This window comes from Thamnophis elegans, chromosome 10 (assembly GCF_009769535.1).
Source record: "Thamnophis elegans isolate rThaEle1 chromosome 10, rThaEle1.pri, whole genome shotgun sequence".
Lineage (NCBI taxonomy): Eukaryota > Metazoa > Chordata > Lepidosauria > Squamata > Colubridae > Thamnophis > Thamnophis elegans.
Genome location: NC_045550.1, coordinates 57914550 through 57934582, shown reverse-complemented (window position 1 = coordinate 57934582; position 20033 = coordinate 57914550). Strand labels below are relative to the sequence as shown.

Genomic DNA, 20033 nt, shown 5'->3' with positions numbered 1-20033 from the left:
TATTTCTCAAATGAACAAAATGGAAAAAAAAAATGAGGCCAGAAGGATTTAAGGACTACAAGTTCTAAGCAGCGAATCAAAACATTACATTCTCTGAAATAATAGGAAGTCTGTTTTGTTTTGGGGGGGACAAAAATGTTTCCGTTCCACATCAAACTTCAAATATAAGAATTAGCAAACAATGTTTCCATCCAGGGTCCCATACTGCAGATGTGAATGGCATCATTTCTCCAATGTTGTCATTCGGTTATCTTTTAAAAAACAAAGGCATATTTCAATTATGTCCCATGCCTACCTAGCAATGAAGTATTTTTTCCACAAAGAGGTTCTTTGCGTTGAGCAAAAGGGATATAACACAATTACGTTTAATGCAAGGATGATTTGAAGTTGTAAGAATCCTTTTGATACCTCATTGCAACCACTTTCCTTTTTCCATATTTTTTTTTCACAGCGTATTGTAAGCCTATAATTCAGTTAGAAGAACAAGGCTTTGGTAATGCTTTCACACTCAGGCCCAAGAGCATCTACACACTTTCTAGGCAACTTCAAATTCAAAGCAGCACAGCTTTATTGCAGCTGGCAGGTCTTTAAAATCCTGCCATTAGAATGTGCAAGCTAAGCAGAAAGTACGTCTTTCGTGATTACAGGGGATGTTATTAATTTATAAAGTATCTACTTAGAAAAAGCAATCCCTGCCAATAGGCCAAAAGGGGGGAAATGTTCAGTTTATAGTTGTAAATTTTCTTTAAATCCCAAGGAAAATACGCACCTACTGTGTTTCCTAAGACATTCCTTTATCTTTGTCAGACCAGGGCTTGGTTTCTATCTTACTGCCTAGAGACATGATGGCGAACCTATGGCATATATGCCAGAAGTGGCATGTAGAATCCTCTCTGGGGCATGCACACCGTCACCAGCATGAAAAATGGCATGTAAACACCATGAAAAATGACTAGAAAGGAGGCATGTGCTTGCCGGAGCATGCCAGAAACCCGAAGACCAGCTGGCCAGAATGTGTGTGCGCACTGGCCAACTGGTCTTTTGAGTTTCCAGCTCCGCACGCATGCAGGCGCATTCTGGTTTGGGCACTCAGTGCTGAAAAGGTTGGCCATCTCTGGCCTAGAGATTGGATCCATTCGATTGATATACTCCCTGTGAATGATGGATCCAGAGAGGTTTCTGAATGAGATCGGATTGCCCATGTTGGTCTGCTGTATGCTCTAACTCCATGATGGCAAACCTATGGCATGTGTGCCACAGGTGGCACGTGGAATCATTTCTTAGGGCATTGCCCTGTCAACTGATTTCATTTTCGGCTGTTTTTCGCCCTTCGGCTGTTTTTCATTGCCTTCCCTGAAGCCTCCAGAGGGAGAAAAACAACCCAACGCACAAACCGGAAGTTCGGAAACGAACTTCCGGTTTGCACATTGGGCTGTTTTTCTCCCACTGGAGGCTTCAGGAGGCTTCCTTGAAGCTTCCGGAGGGAGAAAAACGGCCCTAAGGGCAACCCAAAAATCTATTCCCGAACCTCTGGGTTGCCGGTAGCGCCGCTTTTCTTCCTCTTTATGTTTCAGGAGGCTTCCCTGAAGCCTCCAGAGGGCAAAAAATGGTCCTACGGGCAACCCGTTCCATCATTGTTCCAACTGACAAGCTCAGCTTCTTTAACCAGTGAGCCATAATGCCCCCTTTATACTTTAAAACCCTTATTTAGTCACTACTTACATCAGCAGCTCAGAACCCTTTAGAGGACTTCCTGGTTTTGCATAAGGTAAAGGTAAAGATTCCCCTTGCATATATGTGCTAGTCATTCCCGACTTTAGGGGGCGGTGCTCATCTCCGCTTCAAAGCCAAAGAGCCAGCGCTGTCCGAAGACATCTCCATGGTCATGTGGCCAGCATGACTAAACTCCAAAGGCAAAACCAAAGGTGGTTTATATTTTTCTACTTGCATTTTTACGTGCTAGGTTGGTGGAAGCTGAGTAATGGGAGCTCACTCCATTATGCGGCGCTAGGGATTCGAACCCCCTAACTGCTGACCTTTCTGATTGACAAGTTCAGCATCTTAGCCACTGAGCCACCACATCCCTATTGGTTTTGCATACCATTTGCCTAATATTAGTTTATGCCACGAAGAAAAGTTTCATCTAAAGTTCTCTTGTTTTGTGGAATTAGCTGTCCTCTGAGATACACTAGACCGACAATGATGATGTCTTTCGGGCATCTTTTAAAGATCCATCTTTTTATTTCCCTCTGTAATCACTTTGTTATATTTTTTTCTAATGGAATGCTTTTAATTCTTTTTTGTATATACTCTTTTTAAACACGTTTTTATCTCCCTTTTATCTTTATTATTTTGATAAAGAGCTTGGGGGTTTTTTAAAATGGGAAACAGAACATTCTTTTGAATTTAAAAACTGAATGCATGGAATAAGAACAGTGTGGCTACCAGGTTAGTCTGCAGAAAGATAAAATATATAGATGATTGATTGATTGATTGATTGATTGATTGATTGAGCAATGTGTTGATTTCTGCAGAACTTCTGGCGATTGTGATTCTTTTATCAGAGCGTAATATGAATATTTCATCATAACAGCAAGAAAGCATAAGGAAGTGTCTCTGTTTGTATCTTCTTTCAAACTTTGTATCAAGGCTGATTCATAATGTACCCGAATCTATATATAGATACTGAGAATGTACCTGAATCAATTAAGATATTTTTATGCTCTTATTTAAACTAAATCACCACAATACTGCTTTAAAGAGGCTGAGTGTAATACTGTTTGGTGTATAGCAGAGGGGGGTTCCTACCAGTTCGCACCTATTCAGTAGAACCGGTTCGTCAAATCTACCAAACCGGTTAGAAGAGGTTCCACCAGTGGACCCGGAAAGCAGGCCACACCTACAGAAGAGGTTCCAAATTTTTTTGAAACCCACCACTGGTCCTTGGATATGATTATTCTACACTATCATGCTCCTATTTATAAAACTCAGTGCCTCTGTGAAAGGTAAGGATGACTACTGCGTTTGTGGTGCAATCAGAACATTGCGTGTGTTGAAGTTGTTTTAACGCAAACCAAAGATGCCTTTTAAAAAACAAGTTTACATCATATTCTTATACATGCCAGTGCTGTGTGTGAGGTAATTTAAGGTGGTTCTGACAAGTGTCATCGGCATCTTCATATCCGGTCACATGGGCAGCAAGCCACTCCCATCCAGTCACATGGGCGGCAAACCACTCCCACAAGGAGACAACACCCACAGAGTGGGTTCGAACAATTTTTGAAACCCACCACTGGTGTTTAGTATATATCCATGAGGGCAAACCTATGGCACATGTGGCAGAGGTGGCATGCAGAGCCCTCTCTGTGTGAATATGTGCTATCACCAGCTGCTCTTCTAGTTTAAAAAATAGGCTGTCTTGGGGGCTGTTTTCGGGCCTTTCTCAGGCCATTTTTGGGGCTGTTTTTCAGGCTGTTTTCTTTTCAGGCAAAAACACTCCCTGAAAATGGCCCGAAAAACAGCTCGATAAACGGCCTGGAAATGGCTCGAAATTCAAGCTAATAAACACTTAAAATGCAACACACCAGATATTACTGTTATTAAAAAAAGATAAGGGAAGGTTCATTGATATGAAGAGACAGTTGAATTGATGAAAAACAACCATGCTTTACAAATTGAGGTCAAAAGATTTTATAGGAAAAAAAATGATTGTCATGAAGATAAATACTGAAACTCTTGGTGCCATACCAAAAAGCACTTATCACTTAGACTTATATACTGCTTCATAGTGTTTTAGCAGTTTACAGAGTCAGCATATTGCTCCCAACAATCTGGGTCCTCATTTTACTGACCTCGGAAGGATGGAAGGCTGAGCAAGGAGGAGGAAGATTGAACTCCTGGCAATGAGCTGAATTAGCCTGCAATACTACATTCTAACCACTATGCCACCACGGCTCAAACAAGTATTTAGAAAGTTTACATTTACTGTACTTTGCACCATTAATTTTGCAAAAGGTGACCCTACTTATAACAGCTTGCATTTTTCAGTGACACTAACGTGACTTTTTAATTCTTGCCTAGGACAAAAATAATTGAAATCATCACCCAATTAATTACATAGTGATTCTGATTTAGATGATAATCATAATGGCAATTGGTAAAAGCTGTACAGCTAGGGAATTTTCAGCTATCACAGTCCTCTCATTTTCTTCGTAGAAACCACTCTTTCATCTTTCTGGGTACAATCACCGAACCAGGGGAGGGCTTCAAAAATTGCAGCAATGGGTTTACTGCCACATTGCTGGGTGGGCGTGGCCATGGTGGGTGCAGCCTAGTTGGCCTTCTGCACAGCAAGGGGGGGCATTTTTTACCCTCCAGGCTCTGAGGGTTTTTTTGAGCCTCCAGGAGGGTGAAAACTGCTTTCCCCCCAGGCTCCTGAGGCCCTCCGGAGGCTGGAAACAGGCCCATTTCCAGACTTCTGGAACCTCTGGTAGGCCCGTTTTCCCCGCTTCCCGAGCCTACGCGTGGACTCTGCACTTACCTTGATGAATGGGCCGTGAGAAGCTCCTGGGAGGATGGGGTGGGAGGGGAGGGGAGGGGAGGGGTGGGGTGGCAGTCAGGGGTGGCATTTGGGGATTCATTGAACTGGGCAGAATCCAGTTTGGTGAATCCAGCAGCCCACCCCTGCACTGAACACATAAAAAAGTTGTGATACAGTTTAGATTTAGTTTTCACTCATCTGAATGTTTACAAAATGTCTCTGTGAAGGAAGAAAAGAACATACTCAGAGAATAAAATTTAGCAACAGGAGACCATGACGAGGGATATCTCAATAATTCTTATCCTTGATATTGGCAACTCTAGATTCCCCCCATCTGAAAAAAGGAACCTGTGAGCATTCTTACCTCTGCCCATTCATAGGAACCAATCTTGCCATACATGGTCCCACCCCATGAACAGAAAACGATGGTCCTCTCAGGCCTCCAACCTTCCTTCACCTTCATGGCCAAGGCTTGGATAAGTGCCGTCATGACTGCTTTGCCATGAGCCCACTGCTCACTACTGTAGCCAGGCAAATTGCTATGGTGGCTGCCAACTATGACATATCTATCTGAAAAACATACAAAAAGCAAAAGATTTTACTAATTAATCAATACAATCAAGAGTCCTTCCAAACACTGATGGTATTGGTTACCTTTCCCATTCTTGCCACAGCAGTTGTTTGCCATAATAATCAGCTGGGTTCAAGAATCACTTTTATTTGAAAGACCTCAATGTTATTTGCATGCAATGTCAAGCTAACAATAACATTTATAATGCAGAATATTGTATAGTGAATCATTCAATTAATCATCCAATGAACCTATTTGAAAAGACATAAGACTCAGTAGTTATAGCAACCAGCTAAAATGGATCTAAACTAACTTAAGGGGCTAGATGTGTCTTGCTTGGTTTTTAGTAATCACTATATTTTTGGAAGTAACTCAAATAGCTCGCTATATTTAAAAAGCAGAAAGTCCCCTGCTTTCTGTTTGCTAAAGATCTAGTATAAGGTATCGTCTCTCAAGCAAATGTGACTCCTACCAGAGGTCTTACTCAGATATGAAAGAGTTAATCTAGATCACAGTAAACCAAAGTACACCATGTGGAATGTGCTAAGATGTACATTGTCTACCCTAGTGTTTTTCAACCTTAGTATCTTTAATCTGTGGATTTCAACTCCCATAATTATTTTTCAGACAGGTGTAAGTGCTCAGTCTGGGTAACTATATAGAACAAACTCTAACAAATAACAGTTATGTACAGTTTGAAAGTTAAGTGCAATCCACAGTTCAGAATAAGTTGTGAAATTCTGATCTTGTTCAGAAATATGACAAGTGACCTGCAGGAGTTAGCACATGGAGAAATAAAATAAATAAACCTACCAGGAAGTGTAGCTCCTTTTAAATACCCAACAACGTTGGATATTGTTTTATATGTTGGCTGAGTTTGAATATTCAAAGTCACAATTTTCCTTTCTGCTAAGAGAAAAACAAAACATTTTATTTTGGATTCATCTGCAAAGTCGTTAAGAAACCATATACCATGTTGTCTACCCAAAGGTACCACTTGGATTTCCAAAACTGACAAGGATTTTGTCCATTTGTTACCATTTTATTTTATTTAATCATCTGAGGTTATAATAAAATACATATTTATTAATAAACATCTAAGGAAAAATAGAATGGAAGAGTATTATTTTATTTCATTTTCTGATTTACCACATAATTCAGTGGTTTGTTTATTTCATTTATTTATTTTAGAAAATTTATATAACTGTCTACTCGCTCACAGAGACTCTATGATGATTACTTGAAAGTTATCAAAACTATACAACATTCTGAAAATGGAAACAGTATAAAAGAACACGAAAACAGATAAAATGCACATGTTATAGTAAAACGTTAACAGAAGTAATAGAGATCATTTCATAAGTGACTTTTTTATCATTAAATAGATCTGCAAGTGTAAACAGTTTTAAATTACTGAATGGAACAGTTGTATCATTCTGGCATAAATTCTTTCATTAGTACTTTATCTGTAAAAACATATTTACTAATCAAACTGAAACAATTTCTCTTTATTAACTGTTTGAGGGACTCAAAATATGTCCTTTTATCCAGGCCATTTAATATTTTGATCATTTGATCTAATGACTGATAATTTCTTGCTTTAATGAGATTTTTATGATTATGATCACTTTATTACATTTTTATAAGCTTCCTAGAATTATCATGGTTTTGGGCATCATACACATTTTAAATAAACAAACAAACAAACTTACAAATGAATAAATGTCAATAGGAGAACCCTAACGAAGCATCATTCCACTGAAGATAATATTAAATAATTTCTTGTGCTGGCATATCTAAATAAGAATTCAATACTTATTTGCAAGAAATACAACACTATCCATAAGAATCAAAATTTAAATTTCAAGCCATTTGTACTTTGAACATCAATGGAAGATCTTTAAATTTTCAAATAGGGTTGAATAATCTGAATAGTGGTTGCACTTTGAAGTTTGTTTGGCTTTTTTTTTTTAAATTACTTTACCCTGCAAAAATCACAGGGTGATTTCATCACAATGGCCACAAACTGTTGTCCATTTTTAGAACTGACAAGACTGGACAGGGAAAACCTTTATCATTATATCATTACATGCTTTATCCTTATATTCTAGGTTAGCAAAAAAGTCAGGATACAATTTTTCTCCATCCATATTTTCTTGATCTGCTAGGGTTGCTTTGATTCTTGAACTTAAACTACTGTTTCTAGTAATATTTTGACTATAGAGGGATAGTTAAAGGGATCTGGAATAAGAATTTTGAACAAATGGTAGAAGTAGCAGCAATGTACATCAATTATCCTCTGGTTCATTTCTGATTTCTTCTTCCAACTGGAGGTCAGGATTCCGGGTCTATTCATCACCCACATTTTAGCTCATTTCAGATGTTTTCCTCCCCTTAATACATTCTTCCCAAGGCTCTTTTTGAACTTCTCTAAAACTTTGGTACCATTTCATCTCCCTAATCAATGTCACTTATAGCCTGAACATCAGAAATAATGATAATCACATCATTAAGCCAAAAGGATACTCTGCAAGAACATCATTTCATCTTTAGTCTCAGGGACAATTATCCCTCTCATTGTTCCTTCCTCCCCAAGTTGTTTTATTTCTCGGTTACATCCAACAAAAATGCAGGAATGGTTAATTGGGAAATGCGTTATAAAGAAAATAACCTGCCTCTTTGTCTTTGTCTAAAAAAAAAAAAAAAATCATGTTCCTAGCATCTGATAATGATTTATTTTAAATACTAATTAAACCTTCTTTCTATCCTTCTCTTCTATTCTATCCTCCCTCCCTCCCTCCCTTCCTTCCCCCCCATGCTATCACTCTGCTAAACAACTAATTCCCACAATACTGTCAAATTATCTGCTAACACTGTATTACTATTATTATTCTCTTCCTTCCCAGTACCAATCTCTTCCCACTTATGACTAGAACCATGCTGCTGTATGTTTACAATTTATATTTTTATTTGTTTCTTAGTATAATTTAATGGTTTATTAGTAACCTATGACTGTCACTAAGTATTGTATCTTATAATTCTTGATGAATGTATTCTATTTTTTATGTACACTGAGAGCATATGCACCAAAGCAAATTCTTTGTGTGTCCAATCACACTTGGCCAATAAAGTATTCTATTCTATTCTATTCTATTCTATTCTATTCTATTCTATTCTAATCTAATCTATTCTTTCCTTCCTTTGTCCCTTCTTCCTTCTTAGACTAAGAAAAATAAATAGCCTTATTAGAATTTAAAAGGGAAGCAATGACAAATAAGCGGTTTGTCCTTTTTTCTCAGCAAAATATTACCAATAATACAACTTGATGCAAATCATAGGATCATCAGAAGAATGCCAATAAACTTAGCAGATATTTTATGTATTCAGCACCAGTTTTGACTGGAGAGGCAAGGCAGTATTAATCAATCTTAAATTCAAGATTATGCATCCCTGGATATGGGTTTATAGAAGAGAAGCCTTTGGCTTTTGTATCTTTGATGGTAGCTTTGCTTTTTTAACCTATTTTGAATGTTTATTTTTTTACATTTCTACATCACTGATTTCTGGTGGTAGGAAAGTCAGTGATGTCACAAGAGGGCTGTGAAAACAATATAGAATATATTTCAATGCAGTACAATAAACTGTGGAATCATCATGTCAACAGTGTTCCTTCAGTAATGACTAGCCCTAATCCCTCCTTAGATGGGCAATGATGGAAAAAAACTGCTCCTCACCACTAACCAGCTCAGGTAATAAAACACAAAGGCATATTGTACTGTGACAAGACTTCATTCAAAAGCTTAGTACGCCTAACAAAGACTTAAATATCTCTCAGTGGAGTATGGAGAAAAAATAAAGTTTAATTTTCTTTAAATTGTTCTGACAGCCAATCTCATGTTCCAAACATTAGACATCTGATGAAAGTTTTTATCACTTTCTGTTTGAGGAACTGATGGGGAAACCTCAAGTTAATGCAACTTGAAATATTTTCTTTAGCTAAGCCACCAAGTTACTTCACCATAAAAGGACGAAAATGAATCATTGTTTGGGATTAATAGTTATAGTTTAGCTGTTTTGGGCAACCTTTAATTCCAAAACCACAACATACCATGCAACCAATATGTGTAATCTGTGTTCCCTTGCAACTGTTGAAGTCAACTCAAGGCTGTGCATGGATATGAAGATATGTGAGCATCTTAAAAGACACAAAGACAATATAATTTAAAAATTCTCAATTCCTATTTGCTTATTTGGTGTATGAAAAAAGAAGTAAGCATATACACACAACCCACATAATTATATGGAATAATTCCGTGAGGACACAGCAGTATAACCAATTCAGTTATCCAGGCAATTGCCTCTCTTCTAAGGAATCACAGAATATATGATGTGGGTAGTGTTGGACCACATGTTTAATAATTTAATATTTTTTTCAATGATAACAGCTCAATATACTGATTATTAAGATACCTCAATATACTGATACCACATGAAAATATTGCATATACATATACTCATATCTGTGTCTGGGTTTAATATTAAATCTGATTTTTAAAAGCTTGTACTATATATTTTGAATAGCACTAGCAATAGCACTTAGATTTGTATACTGCTCCATAGTTCTTTTTACAACATTCTATAAGCAGTTTACAGAGTCAGCATGTTGCCCCCAACAATTTGGGTCCTCATTTTACTGGCCTCAGAAGGATGTAAGTCTGAGTCAACCTTGAGCCTGTCAGGATCGAACTCATGGCAGTGGGCACAGTCAGCTGCAATAACTACATTCTAACCACTGCACCACCACAGCTCCTCTGGATGCTCCCTGGAACAGCTTGCCACTAGAGGAGAAATTTTCCTCTATCCTTCTGACCTTCTGGAAGAGCCTTTAAACAATGGCTCTGCTAATTGTCTGTGGTCCTAACGAGGACACGCTATACTGGAGGTCATTGGTAGAAGATAAAAGTCCAACCCTTTATCAGTTTTATGCTTTTGGTTTTTAATCTTTATTTAATCACTGGTAATTTTAACACTTTCATGTTTAAGTTTTAATGACATTGTAAGCTGACGAGAATCGCTTTTGATACTTAGATGGGCCCCACTCAATGACCTACTCGTGAAATCCCTTTTTATTTAGAAAGGCAGGAATACATGGCATTAACTGACAAACGAAGAGGAAATATATCCAGGAAAAGAAGGAAATGTTAACAAGCCCTTCCCTAGCTGGGAAATAAGGAAGAGGGGTGTGGGAGGCACAATTGTCGGAGACAACCATTCATGCTTCAGAAAAGTTCCCTCCAGTGAATTCCTTGCAAGGACTTCCTTGCCACAACCCAAGGTTGGTCAAGACTCTTTGTGCTGGGATTGAAGTGCTAATTGAGGCTCCCCGCGGGGAACTCAGAGACTGTTACAGCTTGTGAATCTCCTAAGGATGTGTGACCTGGACAAACCACAACAGGGATCATACAAATTTAAGAAACACATTTAAATTAATAAATACATATTTAACCCACTGAAGCTTGATCCACACATCAATTGTTTTCTTCCTGCCTAGATAGTACCTAGTAGCAGAGTTCAGTGGTGGGATTCAAATAGTTTAACAACCGGTTCTCTATCCTAATGACCGTCTGGGTGGGTGTAGCCATGGTGGGTGTGGCCAGGGGGTGTCATAGTCAGCATTTCGCCTCCTGCATGCCTCTGGGAGCAAAAATGGGCCAGGAGGGGAGTGCCACACTCCCCTGCACCCCATTTTGGGCCTAGTAGGCCTCCTTGCAGCCTCTTGGGAGCAAAAATGGACCACTGGGGGGGTGCACTTAACTGGGAGCCAAAATGGGGCACAGGGGGACTCCTAGAAGGTGCGGGGAAGGAAGGTGTGGGGCCAGCCTGACATTTAACAACTGGTTCGCCCAAACCAGCATGAACCAACTGAATCCCACCACTGGTTGAGTTCCATCTTTTAGGATGGGAAAGTGAACAGAGCTAGAGAAAGCCATAGAGCAGAGGAGACAGGACACTGTATTGTCAATGACAATATAGTCCCTCAGGTGAATGATGATGTCCTTAGCAAAACACCAGAAGCAAGCCTGCAGCTATGGCTGTTTCAAACGATTCACAAGATTCCTGGGGGAATCCTTTATAAATAATGTCTGGATTATTCCCAGGGAGCCTCAATGCAAAGATTTATCTGCCTCATGTTCTCACTGTGCTCATTGAGAATGCAGTCTGTTGCTTTGCCAAGCCCCTCAAATAATAACCAACCTAGCTTGGGAAGAGAGTTACTAAAAAAAAGTGTTAGGAAGAATATACATTTAAGTAGAACATTTTTAAGGCCAGGCATCCATAAATGTATTGTGTGCCAAAGATGATGATTTTGAATCTCTCTGCCTTTCCACAGTTCAGGACAACGGAAATGCCATCAAGCTGAATTTCAAGTAAGAAATGCAGGTAGTCCTTGATTTACAAGAGTAAACTGAAAAAAGTGACTAAGGACTATTTTTCACTCTTATGACCATTGCAGCATCTTTATGGTCACATGATCATATTTATGACGATTTCAATGCCCCAGGGTCATGTGATCACCTTTTGCAACTTTCCATCATTGGGGAAGCCAGATTCACTTAAAAATCGTGTCACTAACTAAACAACTGCAGTCATCCCCTTTACAACTGTGACAACAAAAGTTTGTAAAATGGGGCAAAATTTACCTAACGAATGTCTCATTTAGCAACAGAAATTTTGGGCTCAAGTGTTGTCGTAAATCGAGGACTACCTGTGCAAAGTCCCACTTGGCAATCAATGGCTGAGCCTTTTCAGCGAACCTAACCCATTTTGAGGTGAAATAAAAGACATTATTGATGAACGATTCTAAAATTACCTAACAGAATTTCTACAGAAAAAGTTATACATGCATTCTTAACAGAATTTGCTCTCCCCTGTGGAACTCATGCTGTGTGGGTTATGAAAAGATCTAAAGAACTGGATGCTTAATTTTATATATTCAGATGCTATGAACATATCCTTCTGAATAGCATTGCTTCAACCATGCTAAATTGCTCTTGAAACTAAGAATAAAACCTCTATTTAGCAGAGGAACATGGGAAAGTTGTATATGTTATTCTCAACTATCCGGTAACTATGAAAAATATGTCATAAGGAAATTTAAAATACTACCCACTGGTAATATTCATATTAATTATGGGAAACACAGGCAATCCTTGACTTACAACTAGTCCTTGCACTTAGGACTGTTGCAGCATTCCCACAGTCTCTGGATCAAAATTTGGACAATGGGGAAATAGCAGAGGTGGTATTCAGCTGGTTCAGACCGGATCACCTAAACCAGTGGCACCGAACTGCAGTCCCCCCACCCGGACACCAAAATGTCCTATGTAGCCTCATTTTCAATGCCACACACATGCATGCACACCATGCACATGGGCAAAGAGCATGCACAGAAGGCCAAACGCTCACAATTACGAACCGGTGGTTAACCTAAGTGAATCCCACTACTGGAAAACAGCATGTGTTTACAAGGATTACAGCATCTCACAATCACATGATTGTCATTGTCAACTTCCCTGGCCATCTTCATACAAGCAAAGTCAATGGGGGAAGCAGGATTTGCTTAACGTCAGCATGATTCACTTAACAGTTGTAATGCTTCACTTAACAGCCATAGCAAAAAAGATCATAAAAATCAGACATGGCTCACAGCCTTGCTTAGTAATGGATAGTAATTGTGGTGTTAAGTCAGGAACTATCTATAATTAAAACTAGTAAGGAGTTCTATGCAATTTAAAATGTGCAAAAAGGTTAAATATTACTAGTTATTTGTGTGTGTCCGTGTGTGTCCGTGTGTGTGTGTGTGTGTGTTTGTTTGTTTGTTTACATTTCAGAACTTGATTCCTTCCAAATTAGCTCAACTCCAAAAAAGAATAGAGAATAGAAGCCTTTTGTAGGAGATAACCAGGCTGAGCCTGAAGAAGGGATCAAACACATCATCAGCCTCAAGTCCAGTGGTGTTTTTCTACTAGTTCGGACCAATTTGCCCAAACTAGTAGCATAAATTGCATGTGGTCTCACCCACCCTCTCACCCCCAACTCTATGGCATCCCATTTAGGCCCTTTTTTAGCCAAAAGCACATGTGCAGAAGGCTGAGTGCATGCGCGGCGGTGCACATGTGCCAGTGGTGGGTCCCAGATCCTGTCGCAACTGGTACGCTGTGATGGGAGAGGGTGTCCACCTTGGGCACATGTGCTGGGCGTGCATGTGCACACACCGCACTGCGATGCTCCAGCTGCTCAGCGGAGGTCGCGCAGGCACTGTATACTGCATGCATGTGCGCAAATGGGCCAGTTGGCTTAAATACAGGTAAGGAACGGGGGCAGGCGGGTGGGTGGGCCCTCCACAACATCATTCCAATATGATGGCCGCTGCTCCCAGCTGCCACTGGTATGCTCGTACCGGGGCATACCGCCCGGAACCGATCACAGGCATGCGCAGAGGTGAACTAATAGTGAAGGTAAGTGAATACGACCCCTACTCAAGTCCCTTCGCATCCAGAAGCCTCAAGTTCCTTTGCACCCACCTTGAATTCCATTGATCCTTTAATACTGCCAATTTGCTTGGACCATTAGTAGTTCAGATTCTTGTAGAGAGCTTAAGCTTGAAATAAACCTTTATATTCATTTGGACTGCCTGGGTTTCCTTATTTCCTGCACTTGATACCTATCAATTCATCCCAACATGTTCTTCACATGTACTGTTTAGAAAAGGACATTCTCTGTGTAGCAGGGGCAGCAAAGAAGGGGAAAAAATCTTCACCACCTCATTAATATGGTGTATATTTTTCTGCAAAATTAATTCTTGCCTACTATGCATCAAATACAGACTACACTGACAATGTTACATAGTTAGGTGTTGTGGCCCAGCAGGAGCCGTTGGAGCTACCACCAGACTCCGACAGCGAGGGGCCCTATGAGTTGGCTCTGGAACATGTGGAGGACCCTGGACAGGATTCCGACTCCGAGCAGGAGGTGCTGAGCCTTGGACCAGTGGGGAGGAGACAAGGGAGTGTGATCCGGACATCATGCATTGGAGCAGTGGGGAGGAGCCAAGAGAGTTGTTCCTGGATGCCTGGCACTGAAGAGCTAATAGGTGTAAGGAACAGTTATGCAGTTACAGGAGATAATTGCACTCAGCTGGTGGTAATTAGTCTCCTCTCAAGACTATAAAAGGAATGCTTGTGCACACGCCCCTTTGCAGGAGTCAACCTATTCACTAAAGTTGGAGAACTTTCGTGGCTAGCTTGGCAGTCTGGATTGCTGGCAACATCTTGTCTGTGCTGGCTTGCTGCCAAAGTCCTGTCTGTGTGTTACTAAATCCTTGCAGTATCTTTGTCTCGGCGTGCTTTGGTGTAGGACGAGGGAGGTCAGAACAGTTAGGGTAATGAAATGTCTGCAAGAAAACAAGCAAGCTCAGAGAGCACCAAGGACCCGTCGTTTCAACTCCGAATTACAAATATTCTCCTTTAATGCATCAAATAACCTAGGCAAACAATTAGCTGCAAATCAATGGCTGCAGAGAGAATGTTGATTATATTATAAACTTTCATATCCAATGCTTTTCTCAGCATAGTTTATGGCAGGGGTTGGCAACTTTAAACACTCAAAGAGCCACAAACGTCCTAACCAGAAGCCCCCCATTCAATTCTGGAACCAACCAGAAGTCTGATTTCCCCACCATAAAGTCTCCTCCTAGCGGGGTATCCTTTTTCCTCTACCTGTCATAACTGAAAGCTCTATCAATTATGGAGCTGACCGTAAAACCCGTCCCTTGCCATTGAGTCTGCTGCTGGCGCACCCTGCTTCCCTCCCCCCAAACCAGAAGCTCCTCTCAAAATTGTGGGGCCAACTGGCAACAGGGAGCCACAGCAGAGGGTTGAAAGAGCCACATGCGGCTCCAGAGCCGTGAGCTGCTGACCCCTGGAAAGATGGAACTCTTATAACAAACATATTCTTCTGTCTCCTTATTTCATGATTTTTCACATTAGTTGCTGAATTTAATGAAGTCTTTCTTTCGCACCTCCAAATATATTTTGATTGATTAACAAGAAATCAGTGATTTAAAAAATGTATGTTGCCCAAGATAAACAGACTTTGTTCCCCTTGGGCCAAACGGAATCTTCAAAAAGACAGCAAAGCTCTCTTGTATGATTTCTGTAATGATGCTACGTGAGACAATGAATATGTGCTGACATTTTGCTAGACCTGTTGGTAGCTTGTTAGAGCAGATTTGAAACCAGACCTGGCAGTACAAATCTCATCTTTAGCAGCTGTGAAAATCTAGACTAGCAATTACAGTTTGCTTTCATAGAGGTCAACAATTGTGGGGAAAAAGGGACTGAAAAATCCTAGCTGATATTAAGACATGGGAGTTTTAAAAAATGGTCTTGTGGGTCAAATCACCTACACAACTTAGTTCAAGAAATTTGGAGAGCACATTAAGTATAAAGGTTTTAGTGATTGCATGGCAGAGGTGACAAACATGTTAGAAGAACATACGACGAACTCTGTAACTGAATGTCCCAAAGGTGCTTTTTCAGAAGGCAACTGGACTTTTTTTTTAAAGATGTTTCACTTCTCATCCAAGAACCTGCTTCAGCTCTGGCAGGATAGTGGAGAATCTCTACAGACTTTTATCTGTACAATTTGGGATGAACACCTTTTGAATGGCATGACAATAGGAATGGATTTCCAGAGGGGCAGAAATTGCAGACTACAGGAACCAGGAGCACTGCTCAGGTGACCCTGAGGACAGAGATAAATATCCAAGTGCTTCAACGAACCTCTAAAACAAGGGTGTCAAACTCAAGGCCCAGGGGCCAGATCCAGCCCACGGGGTACTTAGTTCTGGCCCATGGGGCCACCCTAGAAAAAGCAAAGGACCAGCCCACAGTGTCTCTGCCAGAAAAAATGGGCTCCAGAGTTCCATTTTCAGCTGCAACATCCTCCTGCAGCCCTCTGCCAGTAAAAACGGAACTCCCCCCCACTCCAAGCTCCATTTTTACTGACAGAGGATGGCAGGAGGCTGTCACAGCTGAAAATGGAGCTCTGGAGTCCGTTTTTGCTGGCAGAGCACTTGGGCCACCACAGACACAAGTGACATCCAGCTGGCCACGTCCACACTGGCCATACTCACCCCAGCCCCCAAGTTCAAGCACAACTCTGATGTGGCCCTCAATGAAATTTCAAGGAATATAAATTCTTCCATTCCCCACTATCCTGTCAGAGTTGAAGAAGCTTCTTGGTTGAGAAGCAAAACATCTTCAAAGAAAACCCTCCCCCCCAAAAAAGCACCTTTGAGGCAACCATGACCTGGATGACTGAGAATCTCTACAGGCATCCGTAACTGAATATATTTATGGAGATCAGAACACCAAAATCTGTATTCATAGTCTCCTTCTACAAAAATCTCAAATACTAACTAAAAAGTAAGGTCTCTTTCAAATCAAGCTTAACTCCTGGTACATATATGGATTGATTCAACTACTTACATAGACATATTAGTATATAATATTTTATTGTTTTCCATTCTTGGGTTGTTGTAGCTGAATCAACCAATTTGTTGTAGTTGAATCAATCCACATATGTACCAGGAATCAAGCTTGATTTGAAAGAGACCTTCCTTTTTAGTTAGTATTTGAGATTTTTGTAAGAGACTTTGAAGATTATTATCTACTAATATTATCTATTAATATATGTATATACGTAAGTAGTTACAAGGGAACGCGCTGGCTCAGTGGCTAAGACACTGAGCTTGTCAATCAGAAAGGTTTAGGCAGTTTGAATCCCTAGCATCGCATAACAGAGTGAGCTCCTATTACTTGTCCCACCTTCTGCCAATCTAGCAGTTCGAAAGCATGTAAAAATGCAAGCAGAAAAATAGGAGCCACCTTTGGTGGGAAGGTAACAGCGTTCCATGCGCCTTTGGCATTTAGTCATGCCAGCCACATGACCACGGAAATATCTTTGGACCTCGCTGGCTCTTCGGCTTTGAAACAGAGATAAGAACCCTTCCTAGAGTCAGGAATGACTAGCACATATGTGCGAGGGGAACCTTTACCTTTTTAAGTAGTTACAGAGTTATGTTCTTCTATCTGTCACCTCTGTCATACATTCACTAAAATCTTTATACTTAATGTGCTCTCCAAATTTTTGGGACTAAGTTGCATAGATGATCTGACTTGATTAGTTTTTCAATATATTTAAGCCTATCAAAATATTCTTCAGGTGATGTGACATGCTATGCAAAATAAATATTCCCTCCCAGTCTTCATCTAAATTAGGTTGGGTTTTTTTTTTTAAAGAACTAAGGAACTTCAGGGAATTTTCTTCCTGCTTCAGTCTTTGAGGTGGCTTCCTTTCTCTAATTGAGCAAATTAAACTGGGCTGAAAATCTAATCCCTGCATTAGTCACCATGAACAATGTAATATAAACAGTACCACAAGGAATATAGTTTAATCTCCAGCGTGTGTTCATGATGAAGTAATCACAGCCATCCACGACATGTATAACTTATTCACATTTGTTCTCATCATCCTTCTTACATCTTGCCAACTGACTCTTAACAAAAGAAATCATTGTCCCACAGCACAGAGTGGAATCGCAAATGAGCAATGGGGAAAACTTACTGGCACAAAGTGAATATGGTAATAAGTATAAATGGCAACAGGTGAAGCTTTTGATCTTTCTTTTTTTAAAGGAGAACAATGTCATACTTTCCGCTACATCTGAAATAATTACATGTAAAGTGTTTTAGAACACATGATATAATTGATAAGTAGAGCTGTTACATAATTAGATATTTTTCTTGATTAAAGGGTAAGTGGAAGCTGTGCCGAAGTGGGGGGAAAAAAACCAACAGAATGATGTGCTTTTAGATAATAGGAATATACAGTATATTACCCAAGATTTTGTCTTGAAAGTTGGATCAGATGTAGCAATGCTATGGAACAGTTGGTAAACCCTTTGTTTTGTCATAAATGCAACATTTGAACAATGTAAGATACTCTGTTCTCTTTGGGAAGCTGTGTATATGAGACACTATCTTAAAATAATAGCCTACTTTTTTTCCCCAAAAAGAAATTGTTCCCTTCCTTTTTCCTCACAGAAGACAAAATTTAATATAGGGAATGTGTTTAAATTCTTCTCCAATATCTAGCTGATTTATTTATTTAAAAAAGAAGCAGCTTTAACAGTTTGATATCATCATTACATTCGTTTTTTAAAAATAACATTTTTATTTCTTGAATTAATTGGTTTGTACATACTATTTGCCCACTCTTAGCTTTCAGAATAGATGCTATAGATATAGAAAAATAAATTTAGAAACAGCCTTTTGTGGCATGGATTCTGAGATGAAACATTAAACGTTAGAGCTACAATTTGCTAAAGTCAGAATATATACTTTTTCTCTCTCTCTGTCTCTCTTCATTGACAGATCATTGATCTGTCTCTCTGTCTCTGTCTCTGTCTCTGTCTCTGTCTCGCTCTCTGTGTGTGTATGTGTGTGTGTGTGTGTGTGTGTGTGTGTGTGTGTGAGAGAGAGAGAGAGAGAGAGAGAGAGAGAGAGAGAGAGAGAGAGAGAGATATGGAGATGATTAGAACAGTTCTACTACATTTTTCTACCTAAAGTAGAACAAAAAATCCTATCCCAAACATTTTTTTTCTAATAGATAATATGGCCCTGACTACTATATATTAGATGTCATGTTAGATCCTAACAAGTCAGGGGTGGGATTCAACTGGTCTGAACTGGTAGTTCCGGTGATCAGTTGGCCCGCCCACTACTGTTCTATTCTGCCTTATATTTCCTTTGTTTGAAGCCCAGCTGATTGGCGTGGCAGAGTGGATTGTTGCATCTCAGCTGTTTTACTCACCTGGGCTGTGGGAAAAGGTAAGATTTAGTGTTGATTTCAAATGCAATATGTGCATGCAGAGTGAACCGGTTGTTACACCAGTTTAATCCCACCACTGGTTGTAGTTTGTGAGAGCTATAGTCCAAAATGTGTGGAGGATAGCAGGCGTAACATACTGCAGACCTTTCAGATCAGAATGTCTCACCTTAATCCTCCAAAGGCTCAAGACAATTGAGATTAGAAAACATGTTATTGCTAGTAGAAAACACTGAAGGGAAATCACGACTTTCACACATTTGTTGTGAATATATTTGTGTGCAGATACTAAGAAAAACAAGGAGCAAGCTAGACATCAAGCTAGAAACCAGGAAACTGGGAGTTCTAGTCTTGTCTTGGGCACGAAGTCAGCTGGGTGACCTTTATCCAGTCACTGTCTCTCAGTCCTACAAGAAGACAATTGCAAACCACTCATGAAAAAAATTGACAAGAAGATGGCAGGGAATTGTCCAGGCAGTCTCCAAGATTCAGATATGATTGAATGGAAGGAAAGCAAAATCCAAGCAAAGTAATTTCAGTCATAAGATTCAAGTCAAGGAATACATATATACACAGAGATTTATTTTTTTCTTTAGTATATGGCATATCGTACATGGATTAGCAATATAAATTGAACATTTCAACTAGATTAGTAGATCCCAGTAAAATATAAATGTCAAAAAGACATTTGTGTCTATGTTCTATGTTCAAAGTGGGCCGGATGGAGCCACTGAAGTGGTAGGCATGAGCTTAAATGCATTCCAGAGGATAGTAGAGGACAGGAAGGCCTGGAGGAGCATTGTCCATGGTGTCACAATGGGTCGAACATGACTTCAAACTAACAACAACAAAGACCATCTAAACCATTGAAGCACAGTACTGTTTATATTTTAAAAAATCAGATACTGGACCAGTATATAAATTTAGCTTACAGCCCAGTCATGATATGATCTACAGTTCGACGTGGGA

General features: G+C 39.8%; 1 protein-coding gene across 1 annotated transcript in view; it reads right to left on the bottom strand.

Annotated features, from left to right (window-relative positions):
* Positions 1-20033, bottom strand: part of NAALADL2 (N-acetylated alpha-linked acidic dipeptidase like 2) — a 267073-nt gene that overhangs the window by 158211 nt on the left and 88829 nt on the right. Inside the window, exons 3-4 of the mRNA XM_032224901.1 lie at positions 5925-6017; positions 4905-5110 (exon numbers count right to left, since the gene is read on the bottom strand). Of these exons, the coding sequence (XP_032080792.1) occupies positions 4905-5110; positions 5925-6017 (299 nt within the window). The remainder of the gene's footprint in view (positions 1-4904; positions 5111-5924; positions 6018-20033) is intronic.